The sequence below is a fragment of the Spermophilus citellus genome, assembly GCF_964194105.1.
Source record: "Spermophilus citellus genome assembly, chromosome: 4".
Classification (NCBI taxonomy): Eukaryota; Metazoa; Chordata; class Mammalia; order Rodentia; family Sciuridae; genus Spermophilus; species Spermophilus citellus.
Window position 1 is genome coordinate 170,174,230 of NC_138185.1, and position 14,297 is coordinate 170,188,526.

Here is a 14,297-nt window from a genome sequence, read left to right on the forward strand (position 1 = left end):
TCATTCAAAGTTCAGGCTCTAAAGAAGCCTATAGATGCAGCTCTCTAACAGTCATTACTACTGATCATAGTGTCAGCACAGCAGTGACCTGAGACCCAGAAAACACCACTTTTAGGATTCAAACATGGCAGGTATTCCAAATCATCTGCCAGAGAGGTCCATTTGGTCATCTGTAGGAGAGATCTAGCAAACAGTTTTAACTGGAAACATCCATTAGGGAAGAATAAAGCAGTTCATATAAGATGTTTTGAAATTTTTTCCAGTTTTTCCTTCTTTTCATTTTCTTTTTTAGTTCACGTTATTTCTACACCTGAGAATGCTTCATAAATACGAAACAACTCAATTCTTAACTGGTTTTGGTCATTATAAGATACAACCTTAGAAGAATTTGTACAATATTTGTTGTACAATATTTGAGTTGTTTAGAAAATTATGGAATAATTAAAAATAGCATAGAAATGGTATTAGACTAAATGATCCATGTTATTACTTTTAACTTTAATATACTGTCTTTATGTAAACAAAGTTCATCATTTGTTCAAAATTCAATTGCAAAAATATAATAGTAGCATAGTATATTGAAATTTAATTGCACATAGACTTAAAGTGTACTTTTGTATCACAGGAAAACATTATCTGATTTATAAAAACAAGTGTTTATAGTTTTTAAATGGCTTATTGTTTTAGATTATTGCTGAATTACCTAACTCAGGTTTACCACAATATTTAGAAACCTAAAGAAGCCTTATGCACATTTTATATTGTTTTGATTTACATCATTTCAGCCCAGGAATAATTACCTAAAGTGAAATTAATAATCCCTAAGGTTATGAAAGTACCACTAACTCCTCATGGAATTTTTATATTTTAGCATTAAAAAAAGGACGATTTTGGATCACCCCAGATCCTTATCACAAGGATGACAACATCCAGATTGGGCGAGAGGTGAAAATATCTTGCCAAGTAGAAGCTGTTCCTTCTGAGGAGTTGACATTTAGTTGGTTTAAAAATGGTCGCCCGTTAAGAAGTTCTGAGCGGATGGTTATTACACAGACTGACCCCGACATCTCCCCTGGAACAACAAACTTGGATATCATTGATTTAAAATTCACGGATTTTGGGACATACACATGTGTAGCCTCTCTGAAAGGAGGAGGAATATCTGATATCAGTATTGATGTCAATATATCCAGCAGCACAGGTAAGAAATATATTTACGATGCAAATAGTGCTCATGTTTAGAATAATTTCTTTAAATTTGGCGGACAAAATAGTCTTTAGTCAAGCTAAGGACATTTGTATTTTTTTAATTTCCTAATATTAAAATCCTATTGTTTTGAATGCCCAATAAATATCAGATTGTGAGACACTGTTACTTCTATATTGATTTATGTACGATTTTGCAGAAATCATGCAAATAAAATTAATAGCATTGACAAAGATAGGTACAGGCTTCTGGGCTAAATAATATCATGCTCTCATTAACAATGAACCCTGTGTAGACTTAAAAATTATATTTATAAAATTAAAAAAAAAAAACAAATAACTAGAGAGTTGAGACAATTTACACAAATTTTAACAGAAATTATTTAGTTATAAATCCAAATCCTGAGAGATAATATTAATTATATATTAATTAAAAGTAATTTTAAGTAAAAGTATGTAAGAAATTTAAGTAAAAGGTATGTAAGAAATTTCTACTAACAAAAAAAGTGATTAATGTGTTAAAGTTGCAGTTGGATGTGACATTTTGGAAAAACTCTTTGCAGAATCTGTTCTCAATGAAATTAGTTAAAACTAAAAATATATTGAAGTGAAATTCCTTCTTTTAAATTTAAAAATGAAAATAGATTATTAATTTTCTCTAAATTAAATGTGGATCTGTAGATGAGTAAAATCACAGCTGTTTGTTATGGGAGGAATCTTCAGGTGAGCTTTGAATGTGTTTTAAAGCCCGTTATCAGATGGAATTTCAATGGAAGATTCTTATATAGCACTAAGTAAATAGTGTGTGTGGCAAACATAGAGCGCTATTGTAGTGGCATGCTCTGTATTGATGAATGCTTAACAGTTGGCTCTTGGTTTCCAGTCAGACAGCATTTGACTCTTGTGTGTTATTATTCACCTGTTGCACTGTGCATTCTCATGGCTCCAAATCACAATACACACTGAATTGATTTTACTCCTGAGGAACATAGGTCCATACTTCAGGGTAACAAAATGTGCTTACTTTTTACAGTTCTGCTTTCTAAAGAATAATTTTTATCCACTGAAATTAATGTACAAGGAAAGTTGGGTGACAAAAAGTATGTGTATTTGGACATTATTCCTTTTCTATTAAAAAAAGGGTGTTTTTTTTTAATATAACTGATCTTTAGATATAGGTGCCAACATTTTCAGACAAATTCATTTAGGATATTTTGTGGAAATGTGTCAATATGCCCAGTTATTGATTCATGTGCTCAATCGGCAAATACAAACCAATTACCTTAATTAGTGTGTGAGGTGACACTGCACCAAGTGACAGTGATGTGAGATCTTTCCTATAAGGGAAAGAACAAGACAGAAGAACAGTATATCCAGGATTGGTTGTCCTTATTTCTTGAAGGGTACTTTTCCAGAATTTAATACATAATTATAGGAATCACGTTGGTTTTTTGGTTGCTTGTCTGCTTTTGTTTGCCTATTTCTTTTTCAGAAGCGGTGACATAAAAGCTGTATCCAAAGAATCAGGGCTTCTATCTAAAAGGACTCATGTGATGAGACCATGTTTCACATACTGTTAAACAAAAGGGAATCGCAGAACAGAGAGGAAACAGAGAAAAACAAATAGGGAAAAAAAATAGAAAAAAGGAGCATTACAAACTTACTCCTAGAATGAACCCCTATATTCACTTTTAAACACACTAGTTATATTGTCTATTTGAAACTGTGTATTTTAAGTGACAAAGTAGAAAGGAGGACCGACAGTGATTCTTGAAATTTCCAAAATCCCTAAAAGGAAAATTCAATATTACCAAAGAGCAAGTTTTACTCAGGAAGTGCCTCTTATTAAAAAGAGATTAGTTATATAATCAAATTGTCTTAACTATTATTAGTTTGCCTCGTAAACAAAGGTTACAATACTGTAGATAAAAGAAATACATTGAGTCTTCTGCCAAACACTACCCCATGAGTCTCCCTACCTACCATGCATATTGAGCCGCATCCTAGCCCTTTTTACTTTTAGAGACAGGGTCTCCCTAATTTGTCTAGATTGGCCATGAATTTGTGCTCCTCCTGCTCAGCCTACAGAGCAGCTGGGATTACAGGTGCTCAGATGCATGCCAGCTCTTAATATTTTTAAGCCTTTTCATTTTTCATACAAATTCTTATATTGAATCTCAGAAGTTACCATGTCTTAAGAGACATATGATGTGCTACTACAAAGCATTTCTGCCTAATGTAGAAATTCATTATTTTAATCCCAGAACCATATTTCAACATATATTTTAGATGTCTTTTAAAACAGAAATATAAAGTATCCCAGAAATGTAAATCCTGGTTTAAATCGTCACAAATATTTTCAAAAGACTGTGATTTAATGTTAAACTGTGGGGATGCTTCATGCATTTTGGAGTTTGCTGATGCATTTGATTGGATAACAATAACTTTATATCTTCATGGATCTTTGAATCATTTTCACATTAGTTCAATATTATAGACTTTTCCCTCCTGTTTCTATAATCATACAAGTCATCTTTAGTAGGAGAAGTTGTTGTTTTGTCAATCTAAGATTGTTTCTTTCAGATTCCTTTCTGAGTTATTTCTATGCACCCAGCTTTCTATTCTATAGTGATAATAAAAATGTGCCTTGCCCTTAGGCAGTTTTAATCTGAGTTGTCAAAACAGATCATATGGAAACTAGAGGTTATATGTAGCAAATGCATAGTGTGCTTTAAGTTTGTTTCAACTTCCATAGGTATGTTGAATGCTTTTGCCAATGTAGATGTAGGAAAATTTCAGAGAAATGGCATTTGAGTTAAATCCTGATAGAAGCAGCATTGTGGAACTGACCATGGAAGATATGTTGGACAAAATATGTAGGATGTAGAAAGTTCCAGGAATATTCAAGTACTTATTTTTTGCATCTATTTTAGGTTATTAATTAATATTACCATAAATTATATTGATTTGTTCTAATTTTATAATGTTCATTACTGAAAATATCTATTATGTGGGTAGACTGCCAGTAAAGGGAAAACTACAGTATAATAATTGTTCTAAACATATCAAAATTAAATAATTAATTTTTAAACAATTATAATAATTCAATTTTGTAAAATAAAATTTCTTCACATACTTAATTAAAAGTGCTGATGAACCTTAGAATAAAATGTTTGTAACAGTTAAATTTAGATCCATAAAGTATCATTACTTATTTGTTATTCATTGTGTCAATGTAATTTGTATAGATTTTTGATATTTTGGAGGATTTGCTGCAAAATGTAGTACTGCCCCATAGTAAAGTCCTTAGTTACTCATTAGCTTTCACGTATTCCTTTGCATGACTCAACAAATGTGCAAGTTTATAGTAAACTCAGAAGTATGTGCATCATGCCTTGAACATCTACGCAGTCAGACTGGTTATCTGTGGAACTCCCAGGGTGAGACAGCTGGTGGGCAAATATAGCAGAAGACTCAATATAGATTTTATGATTTTTTTCCTCCTATGTTAGAGTACACAGACATTTTATACACAAGAAGTGGAGCAAGATTTAGAGGATTTAACAAGAGTCTCAAACTTAAGCATTAAGAGCACTATGATGATCAACTTAAAAAATGAGTTCAAAATTGTAGCTTTGCTACTGACTACCTGTCTAGTTACTATAATTATGGTAGTTAACAAGTGTCTGTGCAAGTATTCACATTTATGAAATGAAATTCTTGATAACACATGACTTGATAACACAGTTCAGAATGAATAAGAATTGATAATGAGCAGGAGGGCAAATTGGAAAAAAACAGATTAAATCTACTTAACTGGATTTTTCCCCTTTTTCATTTAAAGAGGAAAGGTAACTCGGGATATACTGCTGATTAAAACTACAGTTCTACAGGGTGACTATAGTGAGGAATGTGTTGGTTTCTGTAAGAGGAAGGGGTGAGTGTAAGACTATCATGTGAAGCCCTAGCAATGCCTTGATTAGAGGAGGCTTCTGTACAGCCAGGAGTTTCTATATATTTTTAAAAGTTCTTGAATGCCCAAAAAGGCATACTGAAAAAACACAATTTTATAAAATATGATACAGACTCTGAACTTTACAGTTTTCTGATTAAAGAGTCAGCTTCCTCTTGTCTAATTGGCCACTTTACATACTGGCTTTCAGCAGAATTGGTTTCATATATAAGTTTACTTTTTAATAAGTCTTGAAAATTCCTTTTCTCAGTTAACTCTTATGTTTATTGAAAGCAATGTTGTATCTGTCCTTGATATGGAGCAGGAAGAGCACAGTGTTTGAGTACAGTGTCAGAAGGAACACTGTCCACCAAAAAACAGTGGATCATCTCTTCTATAGCCTCACTTATGGGTTTCTGCTTTACCTTTAGACTAAGAGTGGAACTTAAGGTGGTTTAGCAGATATATTTACTATATTAGTGTTAAAACCTTGAGAGGCTATTGTGTTTAGTAAATACTCAGTACTGTTGTCATTGAGGATATGTATTTCTTTGAGTAAGTGCATAGACTCTAGGAAATTTTGGACTAAGCATAATCATAGAGATATACATTTTTTTTCATTTTCCTTTTACTGTAGAATGATGTTAATGTTAGCTTATGTTATATATATTCATATTTAGAGATATAAGAGTTTACCAAAAAGAATATTTCATGGTTAACATTGCTTATTTGAAAATAAGTATTGTTCTTTAAATATATTATTATTAAAATTTGACAGGTTTTTCTATCAAAACTTCAAATGCTTTCAAGAATTTTTAAATGTTCATTGGAATTATTATTATAATATGCAGTGGCTAGGAGACTTATCTGTAATCTGTGTTTGAATAGATTTCACACTTTCATACAGATCAGATGGTTCAAATAATAAAGGAAAAATTGCAAAAGTAGCAATCTTTTATAAAGATGTTTTTCTCATCCTAAAATAAGGTTGCAAAATGGTAAGTTGTCCACATTAAATCTTATGGCTTTGCATTATTCTTATTTTGATCACTGACAATCAATTAGCATCAGTGGGGACTGTGCAATGTGGAGCTATTGTCCCACTCCTTATTTTCTTTAACATCAACTATTCAAATAGTATAGAATATTTTGAATATTTTAAGAATAAATCACCTTCAAAACTTTACTAAATGCCATATTAAAATATGCTGAATTATTTAAGAGAGAAATTGCTAAGATAACACTAAAATAAAGTGTGATGTAGTGAATGGGAACAGTTCAGGAAAGCATACTGAATTTTCTGGTGTTAAAATGAACACAGTACATATGACTCTGTCCATTGGTACCTTTTCCTTCAATTTGCTAATCTGACCTTTAGTAAAGAACTCTCAGCCCCTGTAGAAACTGCCCATACTTCAAGAAAATTGAGGCTTGGAAGTTCAATTTGAGAACCTAGGCTAACTGAAAATGCAAGTGGAAATGACACCAAATGATTTACAAGATCAAAGAAAAGCCATCACCTGTAATTGTGGAATTTATTCATAAATACAGTATACGTTCAACAAAATTTTTATTCAGTAAGCCACTCTAGTACGGGGATATAGGAAGAAGTAAAACCATAATAAACAATAGAGTATATCTTCCAGTGAGATTATACTTTAATGACTTTACTGAGATGAAGTCTAATGCTTACTTTAATATATTATCTGAGTACTATGAAAGTGCATAGGATAATGTTCTTGAATCTGGTCAGATAGAGTTCCAAAGGGCAGGTAGCATCTTAGCTAGATTAAGAATAAGGCAATAGACCTTAGGAGGAAAAATATGTAACACTGGATCTTACTAGCTGACATTCACACAATCAGAAATAACCAAAGGCTGGCACAGTGGCACATGCCTGTAAACCCAGAAGCTCCACTGGCTGAGGCAGCAGGATCCCAAGTTCAAAGCCAGCCTCAGCAAGTTAGCAAGGCCATAGGCAAGTTATCGAGGTCCTGTATGAAATTTTAAAAAAGGGGGCAGAGGTAAGGGACCGGGAATGTGGCTCAGCAATTATGTGTCCCTAGATTCAATCCTTGGTACCAGAAAAAACAACAGCCAAAGGATTTTCTCAGGGGAGCCTGTTCATTGGATGAATCTACAGAGTTCAAAATATAGACAGAAGAGTGGTAGAGAAATAAAGTAATTTTAAGAAACATTCCAGAGACCTAATCATCAGTTGGGCAAAGAAAATATTTTCTTTATTTTCCTAACGGTGCAGACTACTTTTGCATTGTAAGTATTCAGTGAGTAATTTAGGGATTACTTGAGAGAAAAGGCAGAAATTATTAAATAGAAAGGAATAGGGAATGTGGAGGAACAAAACATCATGAGAAGTGGGCAAATGAAACAGGAAAAGATATAGGAAGCTCAACTACTGGGAAAAGCTTGAGACTCACTCATGAACTACATGGGAGAAGTCAATGAACCTTTGTGCATCTTACATTCCTTCTCACTCACTACAATTTTGGAATATTTTCAAGGTGGACTTTGAAGAAATAGGATGAATGAAAAGGAACACAAGAAAAAAATTACAGATTGATTATGTGTATGGAGGTATGATTTATTCAGCTGGAGAGATTGATAGGAATCAATGAAGTGCTGAGGACCACTCACAACCTCTCTTATTAAAGGGCAGTTAAGTCAATGACCAGTGCTCTCAAGTCAATTTAAGAAAAGAGCCCAATTGGCATCAGACAATGTAATAAAGTGCAGGCCCTAGACATGGGTCCTAAATTTACCACTTAGTACCTTTATGATATTAGGTTTATCTGGACCTCAAAGCTTTACATCTATAGAATAAAGGTATCAGTTGGGTAACATTTCCAAATGGTATTTTAATGGAAATTAGAAATTATTTGGAATATTTTCAAGAGCAATTGAACTAGAGAGAGAAGGCAAATACATTTCACCACCCTCCATTTCTTCTCCGAACTTCAGAACAAAATATATTTCTCTTTTACATATCTTCTGTGTAAGCAGATATTACACAAATGATCTGACTTTTCACATATACACATGCACACATACCATTAAACATGTATAATTGAAAACTACCATCTTGGATGAGTTTTTCCATCCTTTCTAAAATGTTGATGTTTCTGTGATTATATCTTGCATTTTTATTGTGGTAATGCCAAGTACTGAGTTAGGGATTGTAGGTAATGAGATAGATATAGATATATAGACATGCAGATATTTTTTAATTTGTTATTTTTACATACACATGACAGTTTATTATATTTTTACATACTCTACATACATGGAGTACAACATAGAGCATGATAGTCTCTACTTCCATCCATTTACCAGCAAATGTCACATAGTTATTTTTCTTAATGGTTGAGTAATACTCCATTGTGTATGTATACCACATTTCCGTTAAGCCATTCATCTTTTGAAGGGCACCTAGGCAGGTTGTGAGAGATGTTTGAAAGAACAAATTGGTTTGGTATTAGTTGTAGCTGAGGGTATGGTGAAATATTCTTCTGTTTCTGGTAACCAATTAAAAAATCAGTTCTGATGATCAGGAGAAAGGTTAGAACAACAACAACAAAAAAAAAGACTTCACAAGTAATTTCATTAATTAAAAACAGATGGACTTATCCAAGAAGACAATAAATAGCAAATCAAAATATGTTCGAAGAAATGGTGGAAAAAGCAGAATTCATGACCATGAAGAAAATAGAGCATGACCCATGGCAGTCAAGGAAATAGAGCACTCCAATTTGTATAGTAAAGGAGAAATCCCATTGGAAAATTTTCTGTATTTATAATGTGTTCATTGCTTTAAATACTTCTTCATCAGCATTAAAAAGCACATAAATGTTTTATTTGTCCCTCATATGTTAGTAGCAATACTTATATTTTGACAATAGAAACAGATATTATTTTACTCCTAAGTGAAAGAATGAGTCTTGAAGAAGAGAGGGAGGGGAAAAAAGAGAGAAATTGTAATGGAAATGGTGGGAAAGAAAAGGGAAGGGAGAGATTAGGAAAGAAGAAAGAAGATTATCAGATTTTACATATGGCATTTTGATATGAAGAACATCTGTCCCCAGATTGTATGGAATCTTCTTAGGTCACAGGTGGCTTTATAAACAGAGGAAGTAATGATTGTATCAATCCTCTTTTTAAATGACATTTAAAGGAGTTAGAGGGAATATTTAAAACATTCTTGATTGCAACTTGTTTTGGGATCCATAAGTTTATTACCATTTTTACTTTTATTTTAGGGGAAAATACAAATGCATATGCAATTATTTATTACATTAAATCATCTATTTCTATAATAATTCAATAAACATTAGTTATATTTTCATCTTATAAGTTGTTCACATAAAAGAATCCACATAATTATGGAAATAACATTGAATTTATAATTTTCTGCAACTATTATTTTACAATACCCAAATATCACAACAAAGGTTCTCTTTAAAGGTAATAGTCTAAAGGTGCCTAAGAGCTTTTATTCTTTCATTAATGAGCCCTTTCTTTACTGGGTGAAATTCAATATGTTTTAAAACTTCCATATTTTATCAAAGTAATCAATGAGACATTAGTATGTACACCTAATTTATGCTTCCTGTTCCTTTTATCCCTTTCTAATACAAGCAAGAGGAATAAAGCAACTATTTGAATTTAAAAATGACTGAATATAGATTTCTGTAATAGAGGACTGAAAAATCATTGGTTAGTTCCCTGATTTGCATTTAAAATTACAATAACTAGAAATAATTTACTAGCACTAAAAACATAAATAACTGATAAAGAATTAATTTCTCCTTTAAATTTATAGTTATTAATGAAATATAAATTAATTTATATTATTTTTAAAATATAATGCCAGGATCACCCTGGCTCTTTTGACTGTAGGAGAAGATAAAGGTTTGGGAAGTGCTATTATTTTCATCACATAGGCACTTATGACAGCATTTCAGGTTTTTATGTTCACAGATGACACTGCTAATTTACCATTAGGCAACTGGAGAAAAGAGAAGTAAAGAGAAGTAGCTGTACTGACTGGGTCCATACACAAACAGTTTGATCATCATGTTTCTCTGTCTTAGAAAAATCTCTAGGACCCTAGATCTTATGGCATCAGATGGAATAGTTATTAGAGTGATTTAATTTGTGTGTGATGTCTTTAAGTTTCACTTTACAGTTTGAAATGTCTAAAATCAAAGCCATTTACTTCTTGGATTCCAAAGTAGAAACTAGAATATTAGTGAAAACATCTTTTCCCCTAAAATCTGCTTGCAAATATATACATTTTCAATGTCAAAAGTGACTCATTAATTTTCATAATATTTAAAATTATTCATCTTTCATTGATGGATATCAGTGAGGTTTGGAAAGAGAGTTTAGAAAATTTGGAAAACCATTAAATTAGAATGTGTGTTGCCCAATATTGGGATATTTATATATTTTGAATAATTTTATGTTTGGTTGATTTATTCATTCTTTTTGTAGTGGTAGGAATACCACAAAGAATTCAGGACTACTTTACCCTTGAACTGCATCCTGAGAACTTGTTTCTTTTTATTGAGACAGAATCCCATCAATTTGCTGAGGCTGGCCTCAAATTTTCCAATGGTCTTAAACTTGTAATCTTTATGCCTCAACCTCCCAAACAGCTGGAATTATGTGCTTGGGCCACCATGCCTGGATGAATGTTTCTAATTAGGTTTTCTTGTTGTTATTTGTTTGTTTGTTGCTGTGCTTAGTTTTACCACTGAGATTCAGCCCCAGCCTTCTTATTTTGAGACAGGGTCTTGCTAAATTGCTTAGCCTGGCCTGCAATTTTTGATCCTCCTACCTGAATTTCCTGAGTTGCTGGGATTACAGACGTGTATCACTATGCCAAGATATATTATGAATATTTTTAAATAGATAAAAATTACTGGAGTCAGTCCCCAGATTCCTATTTCATAAAACATTTTTAAAAGACTTATAAATGTCTTAATTATTTGCATTAAACACAGAGGGCACTTACAGATTACCTATTACCTTTAATTTTCTAGAGAAGAAAATGGGACCTCTAAGATTGTTCGTTTCATTTTATACAGCTATGTCCAAACTTGAGTTTTCACTTTCAGGTTCTATGAGAGCCTTCAGCATGTACCAAGATCTTATATTAAATGTATATTTCTCTTTACTGTCTCAGGGTATTCTGATATCTGTCCCATCTGTTTGACAAAGGCTTTGTTTCAGAGAGTTCCTATGAACAGGTGTTAGAATAGTCTGGAAGGAACGGGATCATGTGACCACATACACTGTTGTGGAGCTTATAAGACTCTCAGAGTCCTAGTCCAAGAAGACCACTTAGAAGATTATTAGGATGATAGCTTATGTTTGCAAGTCTCATTTCCCACCTACAAAATAGGGGAGAGGCCTTATGTCTTCTAACCAATGCAAAAAGATTGAACAATAATAATTTCACTAAGGAAGATCATTTTCCACATTATGCTCAGTTAAACTATCTCTATAGGAATTAAGACAATGGTATTTGTCTTGTCCTACCTGCCTGAAAGCAATGGATGCATGGTTTAGGTCTGAGTAGCATAATTTAAATATAAACAGTATTCCTAAACTAACTTAATACTATATTAAAACTCACAGCTCACTAATGGAGATCACATTATTTATAGTGAAGTTTTTTTTTCTTTTTTAACTTTTGTACTAGCATACCAAACTACAAAAAAATGCATAGGTATAAATGCAGCATGAACAGTGAATGAATATGTCCACACCCAATTTAAGAAGCAAAACATCAAAATACGCTAAAGCATTTCAAAGTATTTACAGTCCATATAATGTACAACACCTATTCACACACACACACACACACACACACACACACACACACACAGAAAAATGAAGGTGTTTGGCATGTTTACTATATGGTATTCAAGATGTCCTTTAAGTAGGTACTATGACTATACTCACTTTACATACAATTGAGAAAAACACATAAGTAACTTTTTACTAAGTAGAGGCATACAGTATGAACCATTGGTCAATTCAGGCTGTCGATCCTGAGTTCTTCACACAAAACTCATGGTCTCTTAATGGATTCAGCTCAAGTAATGAGGTTTCAGGCTCCAGATATGCACTGTAAGAAGGGAATTTTTTAAGAAATATTTTGTTCTAGTTGTAATAGAACAAAAATACCTTTATTTTATTTTTATGTGGTGCTGAGGATGGAACCACCTTCCCTGCATGTGCTAGGCGAGTCTTCTACTGCAGAGCCACAACCTCAGCTCCTATAAGAAGGTCATTTTAATGAGTGAATCCATGTGAGAAACTTCAAATCATGGTGTGTCTGTCTTCTCTATTTGACTGAGGAATTGGAACCTGGGAGTCCTGTGAGATGACAATCAGCCTACCAGAAATTTAGGATCAGGACAGAAAGATGTAGAAAAGGGTCCATGACAGTGATTTGTAGGGGGAGGGAATGACTTAGAACACTAGACTCCTCTCAAGTACATGACAGGTTAAAACATTCAGAATTTCCCAAATTTTATAGAACTTCTGTCACTAGTAATGACTAAATTAAAAATATGTAAAAAAGAGAGGGGCTGGGGATATAGCACAGTTGGTAGAGTGCTTGCCTTGCATGCACAGGGCCCTGGGTTCAATCCCTAGCACCAGAAAAAAAAATGTAAAAAGAGAAAAGTGTCACTGAACTTTCAAAAAGTATTTATGTACAATATAAAATAGAGGGTAATTTAAATATGTGAAGTAGAAATAATAAAATGGTAAGCAGTTCAAATGTCTGTGTCTAAAATGCATTTAGCATAAATTACTGTCCACTATGAAAAACATAAGTAGTCCACTTTTACCAAGTCTATCTAAATAATACTTGTAAACAAAATAGATTTTGTTGATATTTAAACAGAAATATCCTTGCTTGAAAATAGAATGCAATATAAAACCATATTAATAAAATTTCACTAAACTCTATTCACATTCATATATTAGTTCAGAAATGTATCATTCCAATTGATACCATTGTGTGAGCTTTTATGTGGTTTTAAAATTATGCCCATATTTTTATTGTAGCATTTTATACTTCTCAGATCAGCAAAATGGATCATAAAGTGCAATCATGCATCAGTAGAATATTTGTTAATAAAGACTTCATGTGTTACAAGAAAACCTTGCTCCTATTTTTTAATTGACCAGTTATCTACTAACGGATCTGTTAATTAGACCTCATTTGCTTTAAAGAACATGTGGCACTGATTTGATGATGGAACATTGTGTTCACTGGTTGTTTCTTTTTGCTCTTGATAAAGCATGAAAGAGCCAGCTTCATTTTATGTCTAAATGTTTATTAAGATGGTGATAGTGTCTATTTCCACAGGATAAGACAGCTTCAGTGGTGCACAATCAGTGGTGTAATTAGGGAATTTGTAAACCACAGGCATTGTCCAGAGCGATCATTTATAAGAGGCCTAACAATGTCACATGGGTTCTATAAGGAGACAAATGGCCTTTTCATTGTAGAAGTAAATTGATTTTTCTAGCTATTCTGCATGGAAGAGTTTACCACTGTAAGCAACAGTTGCTCTAGAAAGTAAATTGCAATCACTTGAAAGCATCTTTGCTTTCATAAGATGCATTTGCTATACAATTTATAGCTTATCTTCCTTTTAATTTAGAATTCCTTCATCCACAGGAAAGCAGTTACATAATTACCATGATCAGACAGCTCCTTTTACTTTCTGGTCCCTGGTTTTCATGGTAACACCCTGACCTTTGTGAAAATGGACAGCACTGACATTTTGTCATCCTCATAAGAGAGGAATAGATGTATTTAGGGATGTCCAAACCTCATTACTTCATAGAAATAGAATGAGAACCGGGATATCTGTATTTTGTGCCATTTTGTGAAATATCAAAATATATTTGTCTAGTGGCAGACAAATGCAACCTGCTATCCTTGGATAACAACTTCAGAGGTCCCTCTCACTATTCAGATTATGAAAGTTTATCTTTTCCCCTTCCCCAAATGTTATTTTCTTTTAACAGTGTCCTTATCTAAAAAAGTATATGCATCTTCTGGACACTTGATAATGGCATTGACATTTATCTA

The 14,297-nt window shown here is 32.8% G+C and overlaps 1 protein-coding gene across 2 annotated transcripts in view; it reads left to right on the plus strand.

Moving 5' to 3' along the window:
* MDGA2 (MAM domain containing glycosylphosphatidylinositol anchor 2) overlaps nucleotides 1–14,297 on the plus strand; it is a gene marked incomplete at both ends in the record, with an annotated part of 775,899 nt that overhangs the window by 569,053 nt on the left and 192,549 nt on the right. For both annotated transcript variants that reach the window (XM_081292268.1, XM_081292269.1), the window contains one exon: nucleotides 872–1,201. In XM_081292268.1, the coding sequence (XP_081148394.1) occupies nucleotides 872–1,201 (330 nt within the window). The remainder of the gene's footprint in view (nucleotides 1–871; nucleotides 1,202–14,297) is intronic.